The sequence below is a fragment of the Aspergillus costaricaensis genome (genome assembly GCF_003184835.1).
Source record: "Aspergillus costaricaensis CBS 115574 unplaced genomic scaffold BO79scaffold_19, whole genome shotgun sequence".
Taxonomy (NCBI): Eukaryota; Fungi; Ascomycota; class Eurotiomycetes; order Eurotiales; family Aspergillaceae; genus Aspergillus; species Aspergillus costaricensis.
In genome coordinates, this window is record NW_020291819.1 from 238,846 (window position 1) to 264,786 (window position 25,941).

The 25,941-nt window shown below is 52.5% G+C and overlaps 9 protein-coding genes across 9 annotated transcripts; 3 read left to right on the top strand and 6 right to left on the bottom strand.

Moving 5' to 3' along the window:
• Positions 1–742: 742 nt before the first annotated feature.
• On the top strand, positions 743–2,608 carry BO79DRAFT_229294 (uncharacterized protein; the record flags this gene model as incomplete). Its single annotated transcript, XM_025684029.1, has 4 exons — positions 743–745; positions 792–920; positions 983–1,002; positions 1,063–2,608. 4 exons carry the CDS (start codon positions 743–745, stop codon positions 2,606–2,608), a joined length of 1,698 nt encoding a protein of 565 aa, XP_025538637.1.
• A 997-nt stretch (positions 2,609–3,605) lies between these two features.
• Positions 3,606–6,149, top strand: BO79DRAFT_267258 (uncharacterized protein; the record flags this gene model as incomplete). Its single annotated transcript, XM_025687035.1, has 3 exons — positions 3,606–4,153; positions 4,201–5,082; positions 5,133–6,149. The coding sequence occupies 3 exons, from the start codon at positions 3,606–3,608 to the stop codon at positions 5,959–5,961; spliced, it is 2,259 nt and encodes a 752-aa protein (XP_025538638.1). The 3' UTR covers positions 5,962–6,149.
• BO79DRAFT_245956 (GH92 family glycosyl hydrolase) lies at positions 6,100–8,783 on the bottom strand (the record flags this gene model as incomplete). The annotated part of the gene is made up of 4 exons (XM_025685513.1): positions 7,615–8,783; positions 6,865–7,554; positions 6,244–6,788; positions 6,100–6,128 (listed from the first exon to the last, which is right to left on the bottom strand). The coding sequence occupies exons 1-4, from the start codon at positions 8,709–8,711 to the stop codon at positions 6,100–6,102; spliced, it is 2,361 nt and encodes a 786-aa protein (XP_025538639.1). The 5' UTR covers positions 8,712–8,783.
• A 179-nt stretch (positions 8,784–8,962) lies between these two features.
• Positions 8,963–11,169, bottom strand: sit2 (putative siderochrome-iron transporter). Its single transcript, XM_025685514.1, has 3 exons — positions 10,664–11,169; positions 10,001–10,614; positions 8,963–9,948 (listed from the first exon to the last, which is right to left on the bottom strand). Exons 1-3 carry the CDS (start codon positions 10,933–10,935, stop codon positions 9,011–9,013), a joined length of 1,824 nt encoding a protein of 607 aa, XP_025538640.1. The 5' UTR covers positions 10,936–11,169; the 3' UTR covers positions 8,963–9,010.
• Positions 11,170–13,029: 1,860 nt separating this feature from the next.
• Positions 13,030–16,398, bottom strand: BO79DRAFT_150196 (putative NF-X1 finger transcription factor; the record flags this gene model as incomplete). Its single annotated transcript, XM_025678616.1, has 1 exon — positions 13,030–16,398. One exon carries the CDS (start codon positions 16,396–16,398, stop codon positions 13,030–13,032), a length of 3,369 nt encoding a protein of 1,122 aa, XP_025538641.1.
• Positions 16,399–17,128: 730 nt separating this feature from the next.
• BO79DRAFT_22230 (LYAR-type C2HC zinc finger protein) lies at positions 17,129–19,254 on the bottom strand. The gene is made up of 3 exons (XM_025683552.1): positions 19,045–19,254; positions 18,829–18,951; positions 17,129–18,642 (listed from the first exon to the last, which is right to left on the bottom strand). Exons 1-3 carry the CDS (start codon positions 19,063–19,065, stop codon positions 17,212–17,214), a joined length of 1,575 nt encoding a protein of 524 aa, XP_025538642.1. The 5' UTR covers positions 19,066–19,254; the 3' UTR covers positions 17,129–17,211.
• Positions 19,255–20,853: 1,599 nt separating this feature from the next.
• On the bottom strand, positions 20,854–22,018 carry BO79DRAFT_174710 (flavin-linked sulfhydryl oxidase ERV2). Its single transcript, XM_025679756.1, has 3 exons — positions 21,566–22,018; positions 21,372–21,500; positions 20,854–21,314 (listed from the first exon to the last, which is right to left on the bottom strand). Exons 1-3 carry the CDS (start codon positions 21,775–21,777, stop codon positions 20,969–20,971), a joined length of 687 nt encoding a protein of 228 aa, XP_025538643.1. The 5' UTR covers positions 21,778–22,018; the 3' UTR covers positions 20,854–20,968.
• Positions 22,019–22,799: 781 nt separating this feature from the next.
• On the bottom strand, positions 22,800–24,279 carry BO79DRAFT_22239 (alpha/beta hydrolase). The gene is made up of 4 exons (XM_025683559.1): positions 23,952–24,279; positions 23,365–23,877; positions 23,157–23,282; positions 22,800–23,087 (listed from the first exon to the last, which is right to left on the bottom strand). The coding sequence occupies exons 1-4, from the start codon at positions 24,086–24,088 to the stop codon at positions 22,928–22,930; spliced, it is 936 nt and encodes a 311-aa protein (XP_025538644.1). The 5' UTR covers positions 24,089–24,279; the 3' UTR covers positions 22,800–22,927.
• A 166-nt stretch (positions 24,280–24,445) lies between these two features.
• On the top strand, positions 24,446–25,559 carry pre3 (proteasome core particle subunit beta 1). Its single transcript, XM_025682616.1, has 5 exons — positions 24,446–24,619; positions 24,681–24,726; positions 24,788–24,802; positions 24,854–25,129; positions 25,189–25,559. Exons 1-5 carry the CDS (start codon positions 24,583–24,585, stop codon positions 25,511–25,513), a joined length of 699 nt encoding a protein of 232 aa, XP_025538645.1. The 5' UTR covers positions 24,446–24,582; the 3' UTR covers positions 25,514–25,559.
• The last annotated feature ends 382 nt before the right edge of the window (positions 25,560–25,941 follow it).

The window sequence follows — 25,941 nt, forward strand, 5'->3', positions numbered from 1 at the left end:
AAACTGCTTACTCAGCTATGTACCTGACATGGGCGGATCCTGTGGAACTTTAGTTGTACAAATTATGTTATTCTTAGATGGAACTGGTCCACAAGGACCATTCATTTGCAATGCGGATGGTCTTCTTCTATCCGCGTGGATGCCTGTTTCATAAGTGATTAAGAGTCCTGTTACTGAACCGTCAGGTCAGCTCGAGAATCTTAAACTAGGCTCCTATACAGTCCAAGGCAGCAGCAACTTATCGACCCCACTCAGGACCCCGAGTCGCTTCACGAGGGAAGGAAGATCTTCCAGCCTTGACCGTCCTACACCGTACCCTTCTATCTGGCACTTATAGTCTTACTTGTATACTATGATTAACAGACTTTCTCTTTCATACGTCCTGCTTCCATCTCCAATGGGTGTTCTCGAAACAACTCGAGGCTGTTATACATCAATTTATATCGAGGTGGTACCACCTGCTGCTTTACATCTTCACAGCATCCCTACGTGCAAGATGACCGTTCATCACTAGTCGCAAAGCATTTTTAGCAGGAATTCATTGGGCATATCCTCATTTTGAACGAGTAGTGGGGCTCAGATGCCCGGTCTTCCACTACGGGTGACTAGCAGCCCATTCATCCAGTCAACGTCCGAAATGCGGCCAGATCCCTGTCAAGACCACGTGACGGCAGTTTATGGGGGCCATTGAGCAGGTTGAGCATTGCAGAACACAAATCAGCCAGAAGGAAATCCAAGGTGCATGGTACCAGTGGTCCTCTAATCTGAACGTGACTGCTCAGATCTTCCAGCTCTTCCACAAGAATGAATGCGGAGGACTCCTCCCCGCACCAGCGGCAACGGTTTGGATCTACCAGGTCGCGGAAGGGCTGCATTACATGTCGGTGAGCGAGAAACCTTCTGTCTACCTGCTCTTCTGGGTCAGTCTGCTAACCCTTCACTTGGCGGCCACGGCAGGATCCGTCGCGTCAAATGTGATGAGCGCAAGCCGGCTTGTCTTCGGTATGCAAACATTGGGATGACGCCTTTGCTGTGGAAACCCCACACTAACCTCCCGGATAGATGTACAAGTACGAACCGGAAATGTGATGGCTATATGCCCATGCCTTATTCGATACGCATCGCGAAGCAGTTGGCGCAAGTAACTGCGTTTGTCAGTCCGGCTGAGTCCCGAGCCCTCGAGTTCTTCTTTCGCAAGTCTGCAGCGCATCTAGCTGGTTACTTCACTGCTTCGTTCTGGACCCGCACGGTTTTACAGCTCAGCCTGACCGAACCTACGATCCGCCAAGCTATTGCTGCGATTGGGTTTCTGTATGAAGCAGAGGGGATGTCTACGACTCCGGCAATGGCACACCGTTGGCAATCTTCCAAGTCCGACTTGGCACTACATCTTTACAACCGGGCCATTCGCACTACCATTGATAAGGTTTCATCAGGCATAGACGCGGTGCCTCTAGTCATAGCAGCCAGCATTTTGTTCGCGTCCCTCGAGTTTCTCCGAGGAAATGCTACTGGGGTTACATCGCATATTACAAGCGGGCTGAATCTGGTGCGGTCCTGGCGGGCGCATCGAGAGCGATCCTGCTGCACCAAGAGTTCTCAGACACATTGGGTGGATGCTGAATTGGCCCCTATATTGAACTTTTTTTCTTTGAATACGTACGAAATGTCGGCACTCAAACACCTCGTCAGTGCGCCACAAGAAAAAGTACATGTCAATCCCGTGGATGCTCAAGGCAAGCTCTTATTGAACTGGCGGTTCCGAACATTCCATCAGGCACGCATCGCCCTTCTCGACTTGATGCTTTACTACATCGGAGAATTCCCCAACCGGCAAGAGTTGGCCAGACTGACGAACCTCCCGCACTCACCCGTGCAGCAATGGACCGAAACTTTTGAGCATGCCATCCATCGCTGGGCGGCAAGCTTTGAATTGCTAGTGCAAGAGAAGCAGTCGGAATGCGGACCGGCCATAAAAAACGAGATTGATGCTACTCGCATGTTATGGTATTGTTACCGTCTAGGACTTGATCGGTATCGTGTGGCCAATGAATCCGGCTGGGATGACTTCCGCGCTGCCTACGAGGATATTGTCTCAATTGCCGAACGTCTGCTCAGTGACTCAGACCACTACCCGGATGATGTCTCCAAAACGATAAATCTGGACGTACAGCTGTTGTATCCGTTGCAGGCCGTCGCCTGGAAATGCCGCTGGCCGGACCTTCGCCGTCGAGCCCTGGATCTTCTACAACGGATTCCGAAGCAAGAACTGATCTTTTATACCCCGAACTATCACGCCGTCTGCACACGGATCATGGAGCTTGAGGAGGGTGCAATATATAAAGAAATGCTTCCCCCAGATCACGCCCGCATCTACACTTTTGTTATCAGCCCAACTCCGGCAACGACGGCTGACCACCCCGTATACTCCATCACGTTTACCACCTTCCCACAGGGCCGAAGTAGCGAGCCGCACTTTCACACAGAATCGCTATGGCTTCATCCTTCGCAAGCGGGGGTCACGACAACCGTGCCACCTGTTGATATGATGAAACACCGTGACTGGCCACCGGTCGCCCGAACGGATGCTCACCTGCAACATGTTTAGTGTGGATAACACAGCCTGATGCCGTCCCCGCCAGATTAGAGGCACATAGAATGAGTTTAGCCAGATAAGAACAGCATGTGCTCTACCCTCCTAACTGACATTAACATCGAAAAAGTCAATACTTATAGTATTTTCTCGTTATCTTCCTATCAAGTGACGTCGCGTTGGCGGTCATCCCAACCGAACGGTATAACATACAGGTAGCAGTCCAAATATAGTCAACTTGAAGCAAGGCACTAAGAAGACTACCAACTGAAGGAAATGTTCCAACCAAATTGGACATCCCACAACCTTAATTAATTAGGGAGTGATCTTATTAGACACTAATAGCTTCAAGCTTACATCTTGTTTCAACTGCATACAGTTCATTTGTTGACCCTTGACTGTTACTGCATTACCCTGGGCTCCTATTATATTATCTCATTTGGCAAATAGGTGCTGAGTCCGGGTGGGTTTCAGTATTCTTCTTGAGTGGAATTATTGATCCGCGTCCACTCCGCTGACCCACCCCAAGCAGACTCAAAGTATGCCTTTGAACTTCACACAGCAAGCACACAATGGATATATACTAAATATAGGAAATCACTAGATGTGATAAAAAAACAAATCACTGGCGACAATTATGCTAACTGGGCGAAGATTCGGACTTGTTCAAAACTGTCTAGCGCTCGCTACTCGACCCACTTCAGCCCCGTCGAGCAAGAACTGCTGTAATACCCGCAGTCATAGCTCGAGCTACTACATGCTAAGCATGTTTCTAGCTCCTGTATACGCGTCTTCAGGCCGCAGCACCAATCGGAACGCCGGGCCGACCAATACTAGCACTGTTGGGCTTGGTCAATGTGCACCAAATTTAAGCCAGGAGGCGTTTTCTCGGACAAGTCGAGAAATGATAAAATTATTAAAAACATAAATACATATGCAAAGATAGCGTGGCTAAAGTACCGAAAAATGAAAGGGCTATCTGACTTGTGCTCTTGTATTCTCCTGGCTCATTATGAGGATCAAAACGTTATGGAACGGACACGAGCCACCAAGCAATGATGCTGAATCATCCGAAGCCTGGAAATGGCCAGTCCGTGCCAAATATGCAACGCTCCTTTCATCCCGAACTTCATCGTCTGCTGCACATCCCGACGAGGAGTGGATTCATGGTGTCCTCCTCGGTACATGGGCCGCCGGAGGCATCTGGGTTCTGAACATCCTGCTAGCGCTCATTGCCATTGGCATCAGCTACTCCCAAAGCGCCAACTCGCATAGTTTCCTTAGCACTGAACTGTACAATGGGAATTGCACTTTGTCCAGTAGATGGGCAACGGGCATCCATGTTGTCATTAACCTCTTGTCCACCACCCTCCTCGAAGCCAGCAACTACGCCATGCAATGCGTGTCGGGACCATCCCGTACAGATGTCGACAAAGCTCATCGAAAACGCCGTTGGCTGGATATTGGGGTGATGAGCTTTCGAAACTTTCGAGCCATGAGTATCAAGCGGAAAATTATTTGGCTGGTTTTACTTCTCAGCTCAGTTCCTATTCACATGATGTTAGTCATAGTGACGCCTACCCTGCCATCACTAACTTGCGTACCAGATATAACTCGGTGGTATTTTCTTCTATCTCTGCGCTCGATTATGGCACAATGCTCATTCCTGATGATCTAACGCCGACTGAGTCCTTGGTCGGCGCGGGTGGGAGGAGCGCCTTCGTGAAAGCCATTGGCAGCACGCCGGAGCTGATTCAGACTGAAATCTTCAACGGTACCTTTCAGAATCTGAGTAACGCTGAGTGCGTGAAGAAGTATGATGTGGAATACAATACGCATCTCGGAACCCTGATCTTAGTGGCTGAGCGACAGTACTTTGGCAACTCAAGCAGTCTCCAATGGGACTATTCATCAGTATATGACTACGTCAAGGATGTGGGAAAAAGCAACGTCGAGAAGTTAGTTGATGAAGGGAAGTGGACGACCAAGGGGCTGGAATGGACTAAACGAACAATTGCTGTTGATACCTCGGAAATCCCCATCTCCTACTGTATGGAAAAAACCATGACCCAGCGGTGTCGGCTTCTATTCAGTCCCTCGATTGCGCTGGCCGTGATTCTGTTCAACCTCACCAAGGTAGTCTGCATGTACTTGACTGCCAAAACGGACCGCTCTGAGATCTTCTTGCGAGTAGGAGATGCCATATCGTCCTTCCTCGCCCATCCAGATCCCACGACTAAGGGCCGTTGTCTGATGTCCCGGGCTGATATGGCTCGAGGACCGCATCGATGGGAGCCATTCCCCCGATGGAAGGAGTTCATACGAAAGAGGATCCGCCGTGACCCAGAAAACCAGACAGACATTCCTATGGAAAACCGTCGCATTTTGGAGCAGGCAGAGTCTTCAGAAACCGCCCCGAGGATGCTACCACGTCGAAAACGATGGTTTCGAGCGGCCAGTCTGTGCCGCTGGGCGAGTATAGTATTCATGTCCGTGCCCCATGCCTCGCATATCCTCACAAACTAACCCAAACGTACAGGTTCGCCGTCTGCTTCCTCATCTCCTACTTGATATACTTCGACCTAATCATCGAGGGAGACGGCTGGTCCCTCTCCGAGCAATGGAGCCTGGGATTCGGCTCCGCCAGCTCCCAAACCAGTATCCGCTTTTCAGGAGACAACATGATCGCCCTCGTCCTCCTAAGCAACACCCCCCAACTAGTCTTCTCCATCATCTACTTCACCACCAACAGTCTCCTCTCCTGCATGCTCGTCACGGCCGAATACAATGACTATGCCATCGACCGCAAACCCCTCCGGGTCTCCTGGCCTCGCGGCCAACAACGCTCAACGTACTACCTCGCCCTGCCTTACCGCTACAGCATCCCGCTTTTCATCATGTCTGTTGCCCTGCACTGGCTGCTTTCTGAAAGCTTCTTCTACGTCAACATCACTGTGTATGATGTTTTCGGCCATGAGGATACGAACAGCTCTATCAAGGGTTGCGGCTTCTCTCCTATCGCTATTTTTATCATTACTATCTTGGAGGGTGTGTCATTTTTCTCGCTGTTGGCACTGGGAATGAAGAAGTTTCGCTCCCGGATGCCGATCGCGGCGCATTGTAGTGCGGCGATCAGTGCTGCGTGTCATCCTCCTCATGGTGATGATGATGCGGGGCTTAAGGCCGTTGCGTGGGGCGAGGTTGGTGGGATAGATCAGTTTGTACAGGTGGATTTGGATACGGGTGTAGAGACGAGGTCTATGATTGAAGCTGGAGGTGGAGGTGGAGGTGGTCAGGAAGATTATGGTCATTGCACGTTCACCTCGTTTGATGTTACGATGCCAGTGAAGGGGAGGCTATATAGTTGATATCATACCACTAGTCCTATAAATTGATGCTGTTGTTGACTACTATCCTCTTATAAACCTACTATACTTATATAGAATCCAAAAATTACCATTCATTGTAACCTCTGGACTAGTGCTTCACTCCAACAGAGTGGTTACTCAACACTCCACAACATCACCATCACCATCTATACCCTCCAAGTCCCAACCTCATTCACCAACGCATCTACAACAACTACAACTACACCTCCAACCCACCCCCCCAACTCGGCGGTCCCTCACCCACCCCCGTCCCCCACTCACTTTCCTCCTCATCCTCCCCTCCACTCCCCAACTCCACCTCCAACACACCCCCCTTAACAAAAAACTCATGCCCAATCCAACACCTCGTATACACCTCCCCATCCAACCACGCCCTCTTCACCACCTTCCCCCCAACACCCACCCCAACATCCCCTCTCACCCTCACCACCGCCACACCCCCCGTAACCCCATTCCTAACCCTAACCTCCTGCACAAACGGCGCCGAAATCAAATACACATTCTGTCCCGGGTTCGGAAACAATCCCATGAGTCCAAACACCGTGAACGCCGCCATTGCCCCGGAGTCGTCGTTGCCGGGGATACCGGACGAGGAGGTATTGAATACCGATGGGATGAGGGTGTGGATGAGACGCGAGGATAAGGCGGGGCGCGAGGCGTAGTGATATTGGTAGACGGTTAGGAAGACGGGTTCGTTGCTGTAGTCTGCTAGCGCTGTGGAATGGAAGGTAGATAGACGGGATGTGAAGGAGGTTGGGCCCGAGAGGTAGGTGGTTATTAGAGTGGGGAGGTCGTGGGGGACGTAGCTATTCCAGTTGTTTATATCGTTAGTTGGGGATATGTGAAGGGGAGGGTTAGGGTATGGGGTATGGGGTATGATACAATTGATATTCCCAAATACTCGACTCGAACGTCTCCGACGGATTACTCGTCAACGAGCACCACGTCGGCCCCGTAGCGAGAGGACTACAATCCATCGGATCCTGATGTGCCCACGTTCCATTACGGTACTTGGGTTGGAAGAAGCCGACGAACCCCGTATCAGTTCCATTCGGGAAGAAGGAGCGTTGGTCAGGTTTGAACAGGTTCTTCCAGTTGGTCGATCTGGCAAGATACTTCAGGTAATCGTCTGTCTTGTTCAGCCCGTGGGCGACAGTCGCGACGCAAAAGTCGTTGTATGCGTATTCCAATGTCCGGGAGATACTGCGCGAGTTGGTGCCGAAACCCAGGTAGTCGAAGTCGTGGTAGGGGATGTAGTTTAGGGTCTTCCAGCTTTGGAGCCCGCCTCGGCCTTGGTAGGACCATTCTAGGGGCTCGTTCTCGGCATCGTTGACCATTGCTTCGTAGGCGAGGTCCCAGTCGATGTCTGTAAGGTTCTTGACGAAGGCGTCGGCGAGGACGACGTCTGCGTTGGAGCCGCCTTGTGTCCAGCCCTTGCAGAGACTCATGCGGCAGTCTGGGAGCCAGCCTTCGTGGCGGTAGGTGTCGAGGAGACTGCGGACGATGCGGGATTGAGTGGTCGGGTCGATGATGGTGAGGAGAGGGTGTTGGGCGCGGAAGGCGTCCCAGATGCTGGATACATCAGTAAGTATATATATCACTTGCAGATGTGATGATTGGGGATAGGGGTACCAATAGAACGAATCAAAGTACGGCTCATCGCTCTCCCAAAGGGGATTCTCCCCGGTCAGATCCTGCGGATCCAACATGGTTCTATAAATTCCCGTCCAGAACATAGTCTGCAGGGCAGTACTCGCACTCGTATTCCCAGGCGTCATCTCAACAGGACTCAGCTTCTCTCTCCACGCATCCTCCGCAGCTGCCCGTATGGCATCAAAGTCCTCCAACGGACTCGGAATCTCCACTCTTGCATTCTCACACGCCTTCTCCGTACTCACATAACTGACCCCAACCCTAACACTCACCGTCCCATTGTCAGGTCTCTCAAACCTCACGAACCCACCCGCCTGGAGATAGAAATTGTTAAACCCCCGAGTGACAAACAACTCCTTCCTCTCCACACCCCCAGCATCATTCACCCAAACCCCCGTATCTTTCACCTCCGCCCCCGCGAAATCCACACACACATACGAAGCATACTCACCAGCCCCAAAACTAGGTAAAAACGTCCCATTGGCCTTGATCTGCCCCGTACTCTCATCCACACTAATCGACGCATTCTGCCTACTCTCCCATAAATCCGTCAAATCCAACAGTATCATCGGACTCAACTTCTGCTCCGCTGTATCCGGAAAATTAAATCGAAACAGCGCCGCATGCTGCGTCGTCGTCATCTCCGCATGTATACCATTCGTCATGGTTAGGGCAAAGTACCCCGGCCTTGCCACGACCGAGTCATTCTGGTAATGTACGGCGCGGGCGGACTTGGGAAAAGGACAGTTGTCGAGGACATCGTCGACGCAGTATTGAGGGAATAAGGGGAAGTTGCCTAGGGAAGGATTCCCGCCGGTGCCGGAGTCGTGCAGGGCCGAGAAGCCTGTGATGTTGCTGTTGTCTGGGGAGAAGCCTGCGGTGTTTTGGCCGTCCACGTCGGCGACGGCTTTGGCCATGCCGTAGGGGAGGGTCGCGCCGGCGAAGACATTGCCGCCGTTTGTGGTGCCGATTAGGGGGTTGATGTGGGTGAGGATGTCGGTGGTGTTGGTGTTGGTGCTGTGGGTGAGTGGGAGGAGAGGGAGGATGTGGAGGAGGTAGGGCTGGAGGGGGCGCATGGTGGGGGGTGAGTGTGTTGATGGGAGTGTTGGAACTTCCCTAGGAAATATGTGACACCAGATACGGGGAATAGAGGAGACATCATTGTTGTGGAGGGGGAGATCGACAGACAGCAATGCAGGGAGACATTCAAGCGGGGTTATGCAGGGATGGCAGGGATAGATGCATAAGAGGATCAATAGATTAAACCTTGAGTAATAATACAGGGATATTAAGGTAGAACAATAAGATTGTGAGAAAGTTGACACACCCAATACCAACACCCCCTCTCACTACCCATGAACAGGTACATATCCAACTAAATCATCGTACCCTTATTCTGCTTCTTATCAGTCCGGTAATTCTTCCAAACCGCAATCGCCGGGAACCCCAACGCCAAAATCGCCGTGCCAGCAACAGACCCATACATCTGACTTCTTCCCCACGCATAATCCACCGCAGTCCGGGTCGGCGAGCCCACCGGATAGGTCATCTGCGTCGTATACCCTCCCAGGTAAATGTCCGTCGCATTCGACTTCAACTCCGCAGGAAGACGACTCTCCAACGCCTGCGGGAAGATATTGGTATACACCGCCGCCGCAACAGCATACCCAATAGCGCCGCCCAGACTGGAAAACAGCCCTAACAGCGATAACATCATGGGCACACCCTCGCGATCCGCAGCAGCCATCACCGCCATATCATCACCGATGACGATCGTGCCGCCGCCGAAGGCAATGAAGATCTGCGACATGATCACGTAGTTGATGTCGTTTCCGCCTTCGCCGCGGAAATGGATCATCAGTCCGGCACCCAGACAGAGCAGCGGCAGTCCGAAGAACAGACAAGTGTACTTGAAGTGTTTAGTGTAGCGAATCCAGAGACCAAAGACGACGCCCCAGAAACATGATCCGACGTTGTAGATCTGCGTCATGTAGCCGGTCATCGAGACGCTGAGGTTGAACACCACGATGCAAAAGTCGTAGAAGTACAGGTCCCAGCAGTAGAAGCTGAAATACGACACCGCAGACATGATGCACGCTCCTAGCACAGTGCGCTGTCGCAGCAATTCATACCGCACGAAGTGCTTCCGCGTGAACCATTTCTCCCACACGGCAAACGCAACCAGCAGCTTGAAGCCGACGATGATCATGGCGATGAACTTGGCGCTCTTGTATTGCGCGCGTCCGTACTGTTGCAGACTGAAGGGGAGGAGGAGCAGGACCCATGCGGCCATGAGCAGAAAGGCGCCGATCACTTTGCTTGTTAGTATAACAGGGAAGTAGCGGGGGAATAGGGCACGACATACAGTCAAACTCATGAATGTAGTGAACAATGGACTGCATCGTCGTCCTTCCACTGTCCTCCTTCTTCAACAATCCCATACTCTCCGCCTTGCGCTGATAATACTTCAACACCACCACCAACGGCGCAAACGCCACCGGCATAACGATAGCAAACACGCCATACGCCCAGCGCCACGTCGCCACCTTAAGGAATGACTCACCCGCCAGAGGGCCCGTAAACGCGGTACAGATGAACGGGGTACTAGCGAAGGCGAACGTAAACGCCCGGTTCTGCAAGCCGGACGTATCGGCGATATAAACGTCCAGTACGAGATAGATACCCGAGTAGCCCACGTAGAAGAGCACATAGCCCGCAGCATAAGAATCCGGTCCATCGCACGCAGCCAGCACAATCAGTCCAATGGTGTAGATGACCACCCACACGATTAAACCCTCGGCACGGCCCCAGATGTTCAACGTCTTCGCGATCGGCAGCTTCAGCACGCCACCGATAATGCTGTAGAGGATACTGGCTGTGCTGACTTGGGGGGCGGCTTTGAAGTCGGCGTAGGCGCGGTTGATGACGGTGCCGCTGATGGAGTTGTTGAGGGCGAGGAGGAAGAAGCATACCCAGATCCTATACCAATTAGATGGATCGTACGTTACATTGAAGGAAGGGTATATACCAAGCATAAGTAGCATAAACAGCCTTCTTACTCCAGACTAGGGCCGCGGCTTCAGCTTTCTGCACACCCAGCTGGGCATCCTTGGTGACTTGGTCCGGGTGGGCCTCGATCTCTTTTTCGTTTTGCGCTTCCAGACTCAGTCGTGACTGGTCTGAGCTGTAGAAGACGCCATCGTCATGGCCAGAGACGACCTCTTTGGTCTGGGACTCAGCGGACACAGAGACCTCATGGTTGGTCCCGGTGGTCGTCTTTTCCTCCTTGAAGAAGCGCATGGTTGAGACGAATAGAAGTGAAGCCTTATGCTTCTTAGAGTCGTATATGACCCCTAGTAACCCCAATCGCCAAGCAACCTAGAAGGAAAGAAAGAAAGGGAAGGAATGGAAGGGATGGAGATCAAATCTAGGGATGAGCAGGAATCATCAGACACAGTCAGACAGACGTATTTGTATCTACCCAACAAGCCAACCAAAAGGATAATAATTAATCACTACCCGCACGAGACGCGCTGCAAAGCAGAAAAAGATGGAACTAAGTTAAGAAATGAACGAACGGCGGGGGGAGGGGGGAGCCGATCACTTAAACCCCTAGCCAGACTCTAGTCTAGAAAGTCAGAGCCAGTGTCAACAGCACATGCCGAAGAAAAGAAAAGAAATAAAAATATCCCACTGGCCCCGATCTGATAACCCAGGACGGATCAGATAAACTGCCCCATCGACACCAATCAAGGACTGCGAGTGACAAGTGCGTGCAACTCCGGTTCGTGAAAAAGTTTACTGGGTTTGTTGACGGCTTTGATTTGTTCGGCGATCGCCAGTCCGGATGGTTGTCTCAGTCAGTCTTGGTGTATTCCCGGATTATGACTTCCTATGGTGTGATGAAGATGAATATCTCACCTCTAGATTGATAAATAATGATTGATTGATACATTCCCATATCAATCTGATAACATCCTACAAAAAACCACCCTTCCCTCCAAGTGAATAAGTCACCCGTGAATGTGAGTGACCAACACCAACCCAACACCCGATCGTCATCACCGGGAACTCCGGGTGGAGTACAGAGTAACAAGACAGCAAACAGAATCTCAGCTGGGGCACAGAAATGCAAATCAGACCCAGTTCAGTCCAGTCCAATCCAATCAATCGATCCATCCATCGGCATGCCCGGCTCATCACCCCTTCGTCGTATCATCATGGGGATCATCCCACGTTGTCGTACACACGACGACCACGAAAATCCTCCGCTCCTTTTCTCATTGCATATTTCCTTCCGATGGAACACAGCCCTCCATCACAGTAAACATAATTCAATTGATTGTTGCACTCAGTACAAAACAACCAGGGTATGTACTCAGTACAAAGTAACAGTAGTAGAATCTGCACCAGCCACCAGGGTCCAAACCCCAAACACTCATTCTAACTTCCAAGGGTCTATTCCTTCCCACCCACCCGGCGCAAAGCCCGCAAATCGACTGGACGTCTACTCCAGTGTGGGCCCACACGATCACTCCAGTAAATTAAATCTCTCAGCCACTCACTCACTCACCCACCGAAACAGCCATGGGGCGAGACGGACGCTAAACAAGACTCACACACGCAGCACATCGTATCGCATACAGACTAACTACTAGCACTACTACAGTAGACTAAATCTCACGGAGAATACGATCAACGCAATCGTGCCTGACGGGAAAAGCTGAAACAAAAACTCAGCATAGCACGTATCTCTAGTGTGTTTTGGCACGTCCAGTCACAATTGATCTAATCTTATCATTTATCATATCTGATGAGTGTGATTCGTTTTTGGGGGAGGGGATTTGTCTTCCGATCACGAGGATGTTCATAGTCTGTACTCCGCACATGCACATGGGGTTTGATTACGAGGTGCGGCGGTGGGAAGCTTAATTCTTTGGTAATGGATTGTTCGAGGAAGAAGTAAGCATTAGATGGGGTGGTTTTATTGGTGTGGATGTATAGCGGCTGGCTGGCTGGCTGGGTGGTTCATGATGATCTTGGTGAGTGTTAGTCAATGGGATTGAATCTATTTCTAAAGCTGGGATATGGGCAATGGGGGTGATTTTATTTCTAATTATATTTCTACTTCATTGTCTACCAGATTGGTAATTAGTATACTAAGGAGGGTATAAGATTTTTCTGCCTCTTTCCTATTTGTTATTGCTTTTATCAATTACAACATCCTTTTTGATTTTTGCGTAGCTTGAAACTACCCAGCCGCCATATATGCACGCTAAACTTTGCAACAATGGCATTCGTCATGAAAAAGAAACCACAATACCATAAACATTCCCACACTAGACCCATAGAAGGGTTTAGCCTTGGAAGAATCACTCATCAACTCATTCAGAACTAAGCATCACCCCCACTAGCAGTCGAGCCCTCCTTCTCTCGCTCTACCGACGACCCCTGACTCCTCGAACCCTTCACTCCCGACCGAAGCACCAACTTCTCCTTCTTTGGCTGTGCCGCATCGCCAACATCCCGATCCAGCGCAGCATACATAGTAGAACTAGACCACGGCGCCACAGCAGCCGGAGTAGCCGTTCCCGACGTAGACGCAGAAGAAGGAGCTGAAGTCCGTCCCGCACCAAGAACCAAATTGCTTCTCTTCGAAGCAGCCACCTGTGCCCAACCGCCCTCACCGGATCCATTGGTATGTGCGCGTGCCGCTTCGCGTTGGGCTTTGGCCTCCGCGGCGGCGAGACGCTGCGCTTCTTGTTCCTTTAGGCGCTGACGATCACGTAGCTTGACGCAGTCGCCCACGCTCATGCCGCCGATACCAATGGCCGTGCCGTTGCCGGTGCCGAACACGGGCGGGGTCCAGAGAGTGGATTTCAATACGAAGACGTGGCGGTGGGGTTCCGGGTCAAAGCTTTCGCTGGCGAAGCCCCAGTCCGCTGCGAGGGAGTGGGTGAAGGCGCGGAGGGAGGATTTAGCGGGTTGGAAGCGCGTGGATCGCTCGGTTGGTGTGGTAGCTAGGGTGTGGAGGGTGGATTCGATGGTCTGTAGGGTGGACAAGGGGTGGGAGGAGGAAAGTTGGATGTAGATGTCGAGGGTTTCAGCGGAGTAGGGGAGGTTGGTGGAGGTGAGGGACTGCGAGACGGTGGTTGTTGGATTAATGTCAACCCCCAGGGCGGAAGCAAGAGACCGGTTCCGTTCGAGGCGAGCGCATTCATCGTCGCATGATAACGGTGTCACCGCTGGCCCGCGCTGCGCTTGCTGGAGCTGGCCCTTGGAAACAACGGCCTTGGCTGCGTTGCAGCGACGCTCCTGGCGGAGTCGTCCACAATCACATGTTACCGTGATCATGGACTTGCAGGGCGTCGTCTCCGGGCATGGATAGGGGGCATGACATGGGTCGGTGCAGGGGTGGCCACACATTGTCTTTGTCTTGCCGCATGCCTGCTGGCAGGGCTTCGTAGCATCCTCGCACTCGCCGGGCCGGTGACAGTGTTTCTGGCAGGTGTGGGAGCCGCATTTGAGCAGCTGGCCGCAGACCTGGCCGCAGCGGGCGTCTGCAAGCCAGCAGGGCTGATTCTTCAGAACTTTTTTGCCGCAGAGGCAGGTCTTCTCTGTCAGGTATGGACACTTGGGGCAACTTTCGTCGTCGGTATGGCAGTTATGGGACGTCTGAGGATGGCCACACGGCTTCGGGCGCTCACAAGGAAATGAGCATGCCGGGGGCTGTGTCCCGCAGGGCAGAGGCGGATGCAAGATAGATCGACCGCAGTTACACGGAATCTCCTCGAAGATAGCCTCTCTGCAGGTGTTGCAGGGTCCCTTGTGACAGATTTCCGGGCATGTGTGCCGTCCGCATTTCAGCATACGGCCACAGACCCGGGTACAGATATGCTCAGCCTCAAAGTCCTCATCACTTGGCCGCAGATGGGATTTGAGCTTCCGGCGGATAGCCTGACGCTCGATGGCCTTTTGCTCGCCGGGACAGCATCGCTCAGTGCAGGCATGACGGCCACAGTGCAAGCCGGCCTTGCAGATGCGGAAACACTGCGGCGGTTCCATCTTGCCCTGAGGACACATTGTTGTGAATGTGTTGCGTCCACAGCGGCACTCGATGGGCACGTTCTGGAAGCAGGGCCCACAAGACCCGGTATGGCAGACCTTGGTGCACGGATGTCCACAGGCCAGCGGCTTTCCACAAGGCTTGGTGCAATTCGGGATCGGGTCCTCGCAAGACGTCCGAGGTGAATAGCCAGCGATCTGGTCCAGAGGTGTCTTTCCGCAAGGGCAGTCGAAGACCACATCCGGAGACCGCGGGCAGTGAGCAGGATGTGCATCTTGCGCATGGCAGCTCTTCTGGCAGAAGTGAACGCCACAGTCAAAGGGGCGACTGCATTCATCTCCACAGCTAAAGCAGCCAGTCCACTCCTCAATGTCGTCCTCCCGCATCAATTCACTATCCAACTCTTCATCCTTCGAGCTGCACAGCATCTCGGTCTGTACCTTTCCACAGTAGCACCGCGCTTCAATCCTCTCTTCACAAGAGCCACACAAGCCTTCATGACACGGCCGGGGACAGGTATGCTCTCCACAAGGTAGCAAATCACCACAGATCTCACCACAGCTCCAGCCGTTCTCATAATCCGTATCCTGGCAACGCTTCGTCGACGAGTTCCTTCCACAAAAGCAATCCTGCGTCGGCCCCATAGCCGTACAAGGCGCACAAGGCCCAGCATGACAAGTCGCATCACACGGATGGGGACAACCTTTGCGCGTCCTTGCACAAGTCTGTCCACACGAGTGCGGCGGCAGGCCAGGAAACGAGCGCGGATCAACCTCCTTCTCACACCAGCAAGTATAAGTCGACGGAAACACTTCCTGAGGCAGATTGCAACCAGGACAGCGCCACGCGCGAGGCGCACTACTCTCCCCATTCTCTCCGTCCTGTCGCTGAGCAGCCGCCGCCCCCTCGTTCCTCGACCACTTCTTCACGCAGCTCAAATGGAAGACCGTCCAGCAGAGCCCGCAAGACCAAACACGAGATCTCTTTCCCAGTTCGCTCGTGCAAATCGGACATTCGTACAGATTATGCGCAATATCTTCGTGAATCCGCGTGGCGATATCGGAAGCCGTTGACTTTGTCGTAACTTTCGCCGGAGGCGGCGGTGGCTGAGACCGAGGCTGTTTCTGATTACCACCGCTGTTGCTGCCGTTGTTCTTCGCCTTCGATTTTCCCTTTCCTCTCCCAGTACCAGACGCAGACGCTGCACCATTGGGAACTTCTTCCCTTGGTTGCTGCGGTACAACACCAGGCACAAACACAGGCGCATCGGCCCTCAACCCAGCCTCATCCACCCCATCACCGCCCGGTATCGCTTGACCATCCTGCTCCTGCTCCGGCCTCGTCAATCTTCCTCCAAAGGTCCGTCCAGCGGGAAGTGTAGGCTGATCGCCACCGCGTGGCCGACGACTCGCGCCTGCCCCTCTTCCTCCCCTCTTGTTGCCTCCCCTCGGTCCTCGTGGCGGACGCGGTGCATCTCCGTTCGGTGTGGTCTCCGTAGGCGGTTGGCGTTGAGTGTGAGGCTGTGCGTCTGGTGCTGCCTGAGTCTGGGTTTGCGTCTGAGCCTGCGCTGAATTCGCTGTCTGTCGACCGCGGCCACCACGGCCTCTACCGCGTCTCGGGCGCGGGGTACTAGAATTAGAATTGGAGGCTCCAACAGCCGCGGGAGCTGGAGCTGGAGCTGCAGAAGTAGCGGACATGGTCTGCGTCTCCAGGGTCCTTGAGAGTGGGTGGGAGGTTTGCGGTGGCGGTGGTGGGAGGACAATCATGCACCAACGCTAATGAGCGATAACCGCCGATCCAGATATTAAGTGAGTAGTAGTAGTGTGAACGGGGAAAAAATAAAATAAAACAACGAGGGAATATAACAACTCTTCCTCAACAGTAGACACACTACCCGGGCAGACAAAGGAAATGAAAGAAAGAAGAAGAAGAAGAAATGCCTTGCAGGCTGAAAAAGCAGATAGTTGTAAGCGAAGAGAAAGCGATCGAAGGGATGGAATTTGATGGTGGTTCGGATGGTTCCTGAGCTCGGAGGTGGTTCGGGTGGCGACAGTTGAAGATTTGATGGAGAGTGGCAGCTGGCAACGGGTCATGTGCCACCCAATGATGGCTTGTGGGTTAACACTGCTAATAAACTACAGTGCATTCATTGCAGGATTTTAGGGAATTAACCTAATAGGGTTGTGCCAGGGGCTTATCGGCCAGTGACTCATGCTGAAAGAGGTACTGCGCCTTCGACTCATCCTGTATCGCATATTACTCATAGTGGGACCGCATGTTCTACAGATTCTAGATCCGAGGAATACATTGCAGGGGGAATAACCAATGATTGCCAGCGAAACCATTAGCTGCAATCAATAAAGCCAATATACATATTGAAAATGAATCTTCAAAAAGCCATCCACAGATCACAATCGCTATGCACAACACAAATAGTGCAGTCAAAAGATATCAGAAGAGAAGAAAGGAAAACATTTGCCTCCATGCCATGCTCGTATTACCCATCAAAATCAGAAGAAAAGCACCACTTCACCCCGTTCATTCTGCTTCAACCGCAGTGTCCGCCACAACTCCTTCTCGTCATCGGCTCTGCGCTCCCGATCGGCACGGCTGCGGCCTTGATCGCGTCCACGGTCGCTGTCGTCAAATTCGTCCGTGAAATCGCGGTGGAATCGCTTTAGAACCTTGTTCACAGAGAACCCGCGCGTGCTTTCGGGGCCCTTGGTCACCAATGAGAGAAAGTGAGTAGCCATCTGGCGCTGCAGGCCATCAGGGACGCCGCTCTGCTGGTAGACCACCACTTCACGGCCGTCATCGTCGTGGCGAGAGTCGGTGTGCTCGATCTGCTTTTGACGGCGCGACGGCCGATCACCGTCCGTCTGAGCGCTGCTCTTACGCTTGCTCTTGCTAACATCAGACTCGGCCTGGCCGTTCGAGGCGTTGCGGACCTTGGGCAACTTCTTGGAACGACCCTCGTCCGGAGACCCGCGTCGACTGGCCCGGGCAGCCTTGCCGGTTTCGCGGCTGTTCACGCTACTTCCTGAGACCGACGATCCACCAAACATCGACGACACAAGACGTTCAGCGCGGTTCTTCATCGAAATTCCGAGACCATCACCATTGGCGTCCTTGTTGTCCCGGCGAGAACGCTTGATGGGTGACGAGGGGTCCTGGTAACGCCGACGAGGGTGATCTTCTCCGTCCTGAGACGGCGAGCGGAGCATCCGGTCCAGACCACCAGTCAGACCAGAGTGCTTCAACATGGGTGTGCCCGGGTTGTTCAGCACGCTGGATGGCGCATCCAACATGGGGGTGTCGGCTTCTTCCATGTCGTGATCGTCGGTGCGGCGCTTGCGCTTCTTCTCACTGGTCGTGCCGCTGACCTTGTCCTCGCCGCGCAAACGATCCTTCTTCTTCTTCGGTGCCGGAGTCATGAATTCCATGGAGGCATTCGGGGCTTTACCGTCATACACCGACTGGTTGATGGGGCCAGCTCCGTAGGAGTAACCATTCTCCTCATATGCGACGTCATAGTTCTTGTTCTCTTCCTCCGCATCGGTGTCGGCGCGGGTCAGAGATTTGCTGGGCTCGAAGACCGAGGGAGCATTGGCGACCATCTTCATCTGCTCTTTAGAGCCGCCCAGAGAGACCTTGGACGCGTTGGGGGTCTTTTCTGCCACCAAGTAGTCAAAGACATTAACTTGCTTGTCTCCGTTCGTAGAAGCCTCCTGGGACTTGTCGTTTCCAGTCACCGGGGGAGTAGGAGCCGCAGGCGGGTTATCGGTGTCGTTCGCATCTTCGACATACGGGGCGCGGTGACCATGAGCGTTGTTTTGCTTCTGATTCTGCTTGCCATTGTTCTGTTGTGCCTTGCGTTGGTTCTTCGTAGGCTTCTCCCGGTAGAGCGCGCCCTGGTACTTTTGCGCCTCGGTCATACACGACTAAGAAGACAAGTCAGTCACTCATTCTTGTTCACAAAGTGCGCTTGCACTGTTCCAACAAGAGCAGAGCCCTCATATCCACCAATCAAACAAGCAGATATAGCGCAGAGAGTTCCGACCCGTTGGACGAAGCGCAAAGTATATAGTCCGCGGCAAAGCACAAGCGGAGGGGTAGAAGAGCCATACCGTATGCGACCGATAGTCAGTTCCGTAAAAGTGCACCATGCAGTCGATGCAGGTGAAGGTGGCGCCGCGACATTGGTTGCGATGGGGATCGAGCTTCTTCTTGGTGAGGATATCACCGCAAGCCTAGAGATCAAGAAGGCAGCCAGTTAGCACGATTTCCAGCAGAGTTCCGCGCAGGACGCTGCTCGTGACAAGCGAGAGACAAGGACAACTCACCTCGCAGGAGAAGGAAACCATATTGAATGACCCGGCGATGTGGTGCGCGTACTATTCAAGTGTCTGCACGAGTCGGGACTTTCCCAGTGATATATTGAGAACTCAAAGTCGCAAGACAAGAAAAAGAAGAAAAGACGGCGATTGAGAAGGGCGCTAGTTTGTCGGGACCCGCACTGAACCTGTCGGGGAATAAGCCGACCAAGCGATGGAGTCTTTTCTGGGACGAATGGATCCCTGCGCGACGACGAAGTCCAATCCAATTCAATCCAACTTAAACAAACGGGTGATGGTGGTAGTCGTGGAAGTGGTGGTGATTGTTATTGTTGTTGACGGCGCAAAACAAATACGAGGGATGGTCGGACAAGCCGAGCAGAATAAGCAAAGCAGGTCAGATAAATAAATGCGGACTGGATCCCAAGCACTCGGCGCCTTCAAGAAAAAGCTTCCCTGCTCTCGCCTCTGCGTCTCACTGCTGTGCTTTTGCTTCTTGTTCCCTCGCCCAGAAGAAAAAGGGCAAAAAAGGGCCAAAAAGTCAAAAAGTCCAGAATTAACTCTGGGTGGCGCTTATCTGCTTTGGGATTGTTCCAAACCCTGTGCCAGGGCATTTGGTACCTGACGAATCAGGCCATGACCCTCCAACCCCGCAATCAAATCCAAGAAAACAAAGATAATTAGATAGAATTCATGCGCCTCCTTCTTACCGATGAGAATACGACCTGCTCAAAGAACAGCTCCACTGAAAACATCGAATACAGCATATCTCCTCTTCATACTCATCTTCCACCATGACCTTCAGGAGTCAGATTGACCTGGACTCCCAGACCTGAAACGCGCCCTTCGGTCGACAAGGCCCAGGATTCCCATGCACACGCCGACATGATGACCTGTGGATCAAGTAGACCACGGGTGTAGCGCTTGCACATCCGGACATCAGCACGGACTTATCAGGAGACCTGACGCCGTGCAGCAAGATGGGCGGATCAACCAGTCACCAGCCAGCTTCACCCGCCTTCACCGGGTCGATTAGTGTGGCGCTGGGTGCGAAAGAAAGACGATCCTACAGATGATGCGGGAGAATTCCGATACGAGCCCATCGCCAGCTATCTAGGCATAGTGATACCTCCCTGTTCCATAGGCTTGAGGTGGGTGAGATCGTCAGTCTACAGTTGATTAGACTTTCGGTGCGAGCCACCCTCTGGTTGACAGCCAGGCTCGGTTCAGCGATGCCGCTGGCGCTGGCTTAACGACATCTATTTCTATTTTTGTGGCCCGGGCCGCGCGCGAATCGGGCATCCTCATGGCGGAGTGTTTCATCTATTTGAAGTCAGGTTTCAGCCTTGTCGCTGACACTTCCAGCGTGGTGTCGGTAATACTAGTGGACTAGTTGACTATATCGTAAACTGGGTATTTGTTCATAGAGGTTTGCTGTAGCGGAGCGAGGCAATACACCTTGCCTTGTTGTGTTCAGCAACAGGCTACGTTAGTCTTGGTCAGCCGCGCCAGTCAGATGCATCTCTGCAGTCATGCGCGCGATGCCGCATACTTTCGCAACCTTACCGGCCGCCCCGGCCATCGCTTGCTCGCATCTGCTGAGAACTTGCCAGAAGCTTCGTTTACAGCTGTGTGACTGCAGAATTCCTGTTACCCTCCCACGATTGCTGTGTGAGAAGCGAAGCCCTTTCCGGGAAGTCCGGGTGCTTACAGGGCAGATGAAATTCACATGCAAAGTACAAAGTCTGGACGATAATGCGGAATTTGAATGAGTGTGGCTGTAGAAATCATACGCTAATGTACTGCTCCTGGCCCCATGCACCCAGCGATCCTGCGTTGGTAGAGCATGCAAGAACAATTACTGGGTATAAACGCAACCAGGTGCACGGATTAGATACCAAAGTTCTGCGGTCCTGTTCAACCCCGCGTAGTCCTAGATCGTCTGATCAGTATCTTCGCTCCCGTGGTAATCAAAGGACGTAACTAACGGCTCCCTGGATATCTCAACGGGCGAAACGGCATCATCGCTATCAACCTCGTCTCGAGCAGCGCTCTGACTCTTCTTATCTTTCGAAGTTTCATCACCCTCGCCCTCCTCATCCTCGGCGCAGCCGCAGTCGTAAAAGTCCCCAATATTATTGCAGTCGAAGATCGGCTTTTCGAGCATGGTGTTCACTTCGTTGTGGATAAAGCAGCCCCATCCTGCAGCCGCGTTGCGCGACGAAACTTGCGGCGGGTACTTTTTCAGATGACCCTGGAAGTGAGAAGCGCACTCCCCACTGATAAATAGTCAGCAGCCACGATCAGCGCAGAGAGAAAGGCGTGTGGGTAGGTACCATGGATAGAGTCGCGCAAAAAGGTAGATGAAGGAGCGAAGAGTTTCCTGCTGCTCCTCCGTCGGGTCCTCGGGGTATCGAGCTAGCATGGTGTGGAAGTACTTCCATGTCGCACGACCCAATTCGGCTCTGCAATTGGTGGTGAATAATCAGTAAATGTCAAGAATGCGAAATAGCATTTGGCTTTAGCCTACTTCGCGGTTGCATTCCCCAGCCGGGGCATTACAACATCGCCCTTGGTGAGGTCATCTTTGGAGACCACGGCCTGCGTAGACTTCTCCAGGTGACCGGGGGCACGGATCGCGGGACTCGGCGGTCCTTCAGGTCGGATAAAGAAAACAAAGAGCAGGAAGACGGCAATCGCGGTACTGATGAGAATGCGTCGAGTAATCTGACGGTTCGCCATGGTGGGTACGAAAGAGGTGGGTTTCAAGGATATCGCAAATCAATGCCGTCAATGGCGGGCCAGATCGCCAAGTGGCCCGTCTAGGGTATGCTTGGTACGGGGGTAGAGGACTCGTGTCCTGTTTAATAAGAGAAGGAACGACAAGCGAAAGAACGTGGAACAAAAGAAATATACAGCGAAACAATGGCGGCGAGTATGTAGAAGGAAGGAATTAGGGAGCTGGAGGTTGCCAGCAACGAACGGGTGGGATGACTATTGAACTTTGCATGATGGCATGAGCCATTAATTGATGGCTTGACTTGGACGTTTCCGCTCGCCGATTATCCACGTGGGGCCGTGCTTTGTGCAGCGCCACTATGTTGCTGAGTCATTATGTTCTTTAGCGGTGCATGGCATGCCTACTACTACGAAGCTATAACTTAGTACACAGTACGATCGACCCTAGGAGTCGCAAGATTCTGTTTTGACATAACTAATCCATTGGACTAGATAGAATCTTCATTAGATAAGACGATCTTGGCTGCTAGGTCTTTCCTAATTCTAGTGCGAACGCGTAGATTCAACTCATAAATCCATGAGTGTCAGCTAATGCAGCCAGATGAGACAAGCCAAACACCGCCTGGGTTTAGAAGCAGTGCGGAAATAATGAGAAAATAGCCGGAGTCAATAACGCCATGAGCATGAATATCATGAGACAAAAAGGTAGACTCCACGCAGGGAGCAATGACAAAGAACAGGCGAGCAAGTTGCTGTCGAAACATATTTGATATGGGTACAGTGTTCGAACCGATGCTGCGGGGATTAAGGGGTGTGAATTAGAAACCGCAGCAGATAGACTGTTCGGGAACAAGTCGTAAGGAGAATTAAACTGGGTGTATAAGGAGCAGCTCTTCATGCAACGACAGCCACATGTGAAGGGCACTGTAAAAGAACCTTGCCCTAGACATGACTGCGGACGAGTGGTCTTCGCAGAAAGGGATATTGTGAGAGCAAAGGGTCGAAAGTGGTCATGAGTTCGTTGGCAGTTGGTAAAGGAACAGCACCAAGGAAAGCATCAGTGTCATCAGAGCGATCCGAGATATAAAAGCGACCGATTCACGTCAATGGCCGAAGTTCGTGGTGCTGCCCCAATGCCATCTGGGCGGCCGGTTTATTGACCGTCCGCGAGGACTTCCTCCCTCACAAAAGAGAGAATATGCTCGAAGTAGCCGGGCTCAGCAACACTGTCATTGTGTCCTCCATTTGGAAGTGTACGCCAAACCTTGCGGTCGGATTTGCAGATAGCGAAGAGCTGAGTCATGTTGGATGGTCTGGTCATAAGCTGCATGTTAGTGACGTGCTGGGACTCAGCTTGTACAACAATTCCTGAGGGCACTCACGGGACAATCTCGTCCTTCAGCCCACTCAGGAAGAGAACGGGGACCTGTGTGATCTTAGGTAGGATATCCTCGCTGGTCCAATACTGGTGGCAGAAACGGGCAAGGTAACGAGCAGGAGGGAAGACCCTATAAGAGGAATCAGCATTGCCTGGCCTAGGACGTGGGTAACAGCGCCTGGGTCGGCAACCAGTCATAGAGCAGGACTTACGTGGGAATCAGTTTGCGAATACTCAGGAATGTGTTTTCAAGGATTAGTCCAGCGATCGCACCATTGCCTTGATTGTTGGCAACCAAGTTGATCGCCACGGCTCCACCCAAGCTCTGTCCATATACCACAATCTTGCTGTCTCGGGTTTCCGGTCGCTGTTGGATATATTCTAGCCCCGTCTGAGCATCGATTTTCAAGCCCGCCTCGTCCGGTGTACCTGTCGACAAACCGTAACCACGGTACTCCACCATCAAGACATTACAACCCAAGACATCTTGTAGAACCTTTGCGATGGGGATGCGATGCCCGATGTTTCCGGCATTTCCATGGAACATCAACACGGTGATACTCGGGCCTATACGTTTGCGCGAAGGGCGGATGAACAGGGCATTTAACGACTCTCCATCGGGGGTCGGAATTTGTAGATCTTCGTAGTCTGTGATTCCAAACTGTTGGGGCTTGGGGACATTTGTCCGCGCATCCACGGGCACGTTGCGAGGATAAATGAGCTCACTGCAAAAGGGGTCAGCGTCTAACGACACGCCACTGAGATGTTGTCCATGGACGTCTGATGACGGGGTACGAACTTCTGCTTAAAGTACAAAAGACCGCTGGCTACCACAGCCAACCCGGAAGACGCCAGAACTGGCAATCGCAAGAATTGTACGGCACTGTTGGCCATACCGGCGATACTCCATGACGGTGGGGGCGGCGACTCCGACATGGTAGTAGACTGGCTAACCAGGCAGTGTCGCGGAGAGATAAGAGTGGTGCGGCTGGAACGGAGAGGGTGGAAATGCTTGAATTGACGGTCGGAGCGCTGGAGAATTCAGGAAGGGGAAACTAAAGTGGTGAGGGTCACGATCCGGCGAGATACCCTGCAGCCTGGAGCGGGAGATAATGCGTCGGTTTGTTTCATCGGGGGCTGCTTTCTATGGCTGGGGGAAGTCGTTCAGGAGGCTTGCGGGGGAAGAGGAACCACCCAGTAGGAACGTGGCTGTCTCTCACCGCCCGGCGGAATCAGCTCCAGCTGCCAACGTAACGCGTTCACCTGCCTGGAGAGCTCCGTCAGAGCTCATAACCACCTCTGACCATCGCTGCACTAACGTTTGCTTTCCATCCACGCTTCATCACCATCACACCCTGTTTCTTTCGGTGGGATATATTTTCATAGATAGGAACTAATCACCCCTTTTTGTCAATTTTCAAACAGCCATCATGGTCGGTCACGGTATGACGGGGATGCTCGGCGAGGGTTAGTGGTCTCGTGCTATGAATTGATAATGTGTCGAGCAGGAGTTGATGAGTTATTGCAGATGGCATCCATGTTGATATGAACCACTTGAAGAGCGGAGAAGTAAAGTATGTCCCCCAACCATTTGCTCAATGAGACTTGGGAACGGTCACTAACTCATCGGTACAGCCTAGGAACATCGATGTGAGTTTCAGTCAGCCCCGAGGCAATGTCCGATATGTTGACGAAATACAGCATGGCGATCAACTTCAAGGATGGTGTTATATTGGGTGCAGACAGTCGGACGACAACCGGAGCTTACATCGCCAACCGAGTCACCGACAAGTTGACGCAGGTCCATGACACAATCTGGTGCTGTCGATCAGGTTCCGCCGCGGACACCCAGGCTGTGGCAGACATTGTGTCCTACCACCTCAACATGTACGCAATCACCAACAACGAGGCGCCGAGTACTCAGGTCGCCGCATCGCTGTTCCAAGAGCTATGTTACGAGAACAAGGACATGCTAAGGTAGGCATACCACCGGGTCAGCCTGGAATGAGCAAGCTTTGTTGACCAACAAATCATAGTGCCGGTATCATCATTGCCGGATACGATCCGAAGCACGGAGGTCAGGTGTATTCGATACCCTTGGGCGGATCTCTTCACAAGCAACCGTACTCCATTGGCGGATCCGGATCGACCTATATCTATGGGTACTGTGATACTCACTGGAGGGAGAACATGACAGAGGAGGAAGGCATCAACTTCGTCCGCGGAGCACTGCAAGAAGCGATCAAGTGGGATGGCAGTTCGGGTGGTGTCATCCGACTGGTGGTGCTGACGTCTCGGGGCGCCCAGCGACACCTCTACCTGCCGGACACGGGCTACACTGGACCGGGCGTTACCAATTAACGAATGTATCTATACGGGACGATGATTTTAATTGTTGTTAGCTGCTAAACGAGCTATTCATTTGTTCTACAGAGTAGTGCTGTAACCCAAGATTAAGACAGGAAATTTCCAGATCTGAGACTGCTAGATAATGATCAAGATGGGGAGTATCTTCACCGAATGGGATATTAGATTAGGGGAGGGGATGTGATAGCGTGGGTTGATAGCGCTCTTCAGGAGACGCTTCCCGTCATCTTATAGTTTGCTTGTTCGAGGCACTATCACTTGACCAGTATGCCAGTGACCATTAGACTGTCCCCAATAATGGATCCGCCCTTATCTAGGGGAGCCAGGGTCACTAGACGGGGTCGACTAATTCCGGATATCCCAGGCTACGGGACAGTAATCCTGATCATCCATGGATCCCACGCGCGGAGTATGGCACGATC

Coding starts and splice junctions, on each gene's coding strand:
- sit2 (XM_025685514.1), bottom strand. CDS start 10,935: ATGCGCTTCTTCAAGGAGGAAAAGACGACCACCGGGACCAACCATGAG. Junction 10,615..10,663: donor GTTTATGCTACTTATGCTTG/GTATATACCCTT, acceptor TAATTGGTATAG/GATCTGGGTATGCTTCTTCC. Junction 9,949..10,000: donor CTACATTCATGAGTTTGACT/GTATGTCGTGCC, acceptor TAACAAGCAAAG/TGATCGGCGCCTTTCTGCTC.
- BO79DRAFT_22230 (XM_025683552.1), bottom strand. CDS start 19,065: ATGGTTTCCTTCTCCTGCGAG. Junction 18,952..19,044: donor TGGTTTCCTTCTCCTGCGAG/GTGAGTTGTCCT, acceptor CTTGATCTCTAG/GCTTGCGGTGATATCCTCAC. Junction 18,643..18,828: donor CTGACTATCGGTCGCATACG/GTATGGCTCTTC, acceptor TTGTCTTCTTAG/TCGTGTATGACCGAGGCGCA.
- BO79DRAFT_174710 (XM_025679756.1), bottom strand. CDS start 21,777: ATGGCGAACCGTCAGATTACTCGACGCATTCTCATCAGTACCGCGATT. Junction 21,501..21,565: donor CTGGGGAATGCAACCGCGAA/GTAGGCTAAAGC, acceptor CACCAATTGCAG/AGCCGAATTGGGTCGTGCGA. Junction 21,315..21,371: donor TTTGCGCGACTCTATCCATG/GTACCTACCCAC, acceptor ACTATTTATCAG/TGGGGAGTGCGCTTCTCACT.
- BO79DRAFT_22239 (XM_025683559.1), bottom strand. CDS start 24,088: ATGTCGGAGTCGCCGCCCCCACCGTCATGGAGTATCGCCGGTATGGCC. Junction 23,878..23,951: donor CTTTTGTACTTTAAGCAGAA/GTTCGTACCCCG, acceptor CCCCTTTTGCAG/TGAGCTCATTTATCCTCGCA. Junction 23,088..23,156: donor CTGAAGGACGAGATTGTCCC/GTGAGTGCCCTC, acceptor GCTTATGACCAG/ACCATCCAACATGACTCAGC.
- pre3 (XM_025682616.1), top strand. CDS start 24,583: ATGGTCGGTCACGGTATGACGGGGATGCTCGGCGAGG. Junction 24,620..24,680: donor GACGGGGATGCTCGGCGAGG/GTTAGTGGTCTC, acceptor GAGTTATTGCAG/ATGGCATCCATGTTGATATG. Junction 25,130..25,188: donor GAGAACAAGGACATGCTAAG/GTAGGCATACCA, acceptor AACAAATCATAG/TGCCGGTATCATCATTGCCG.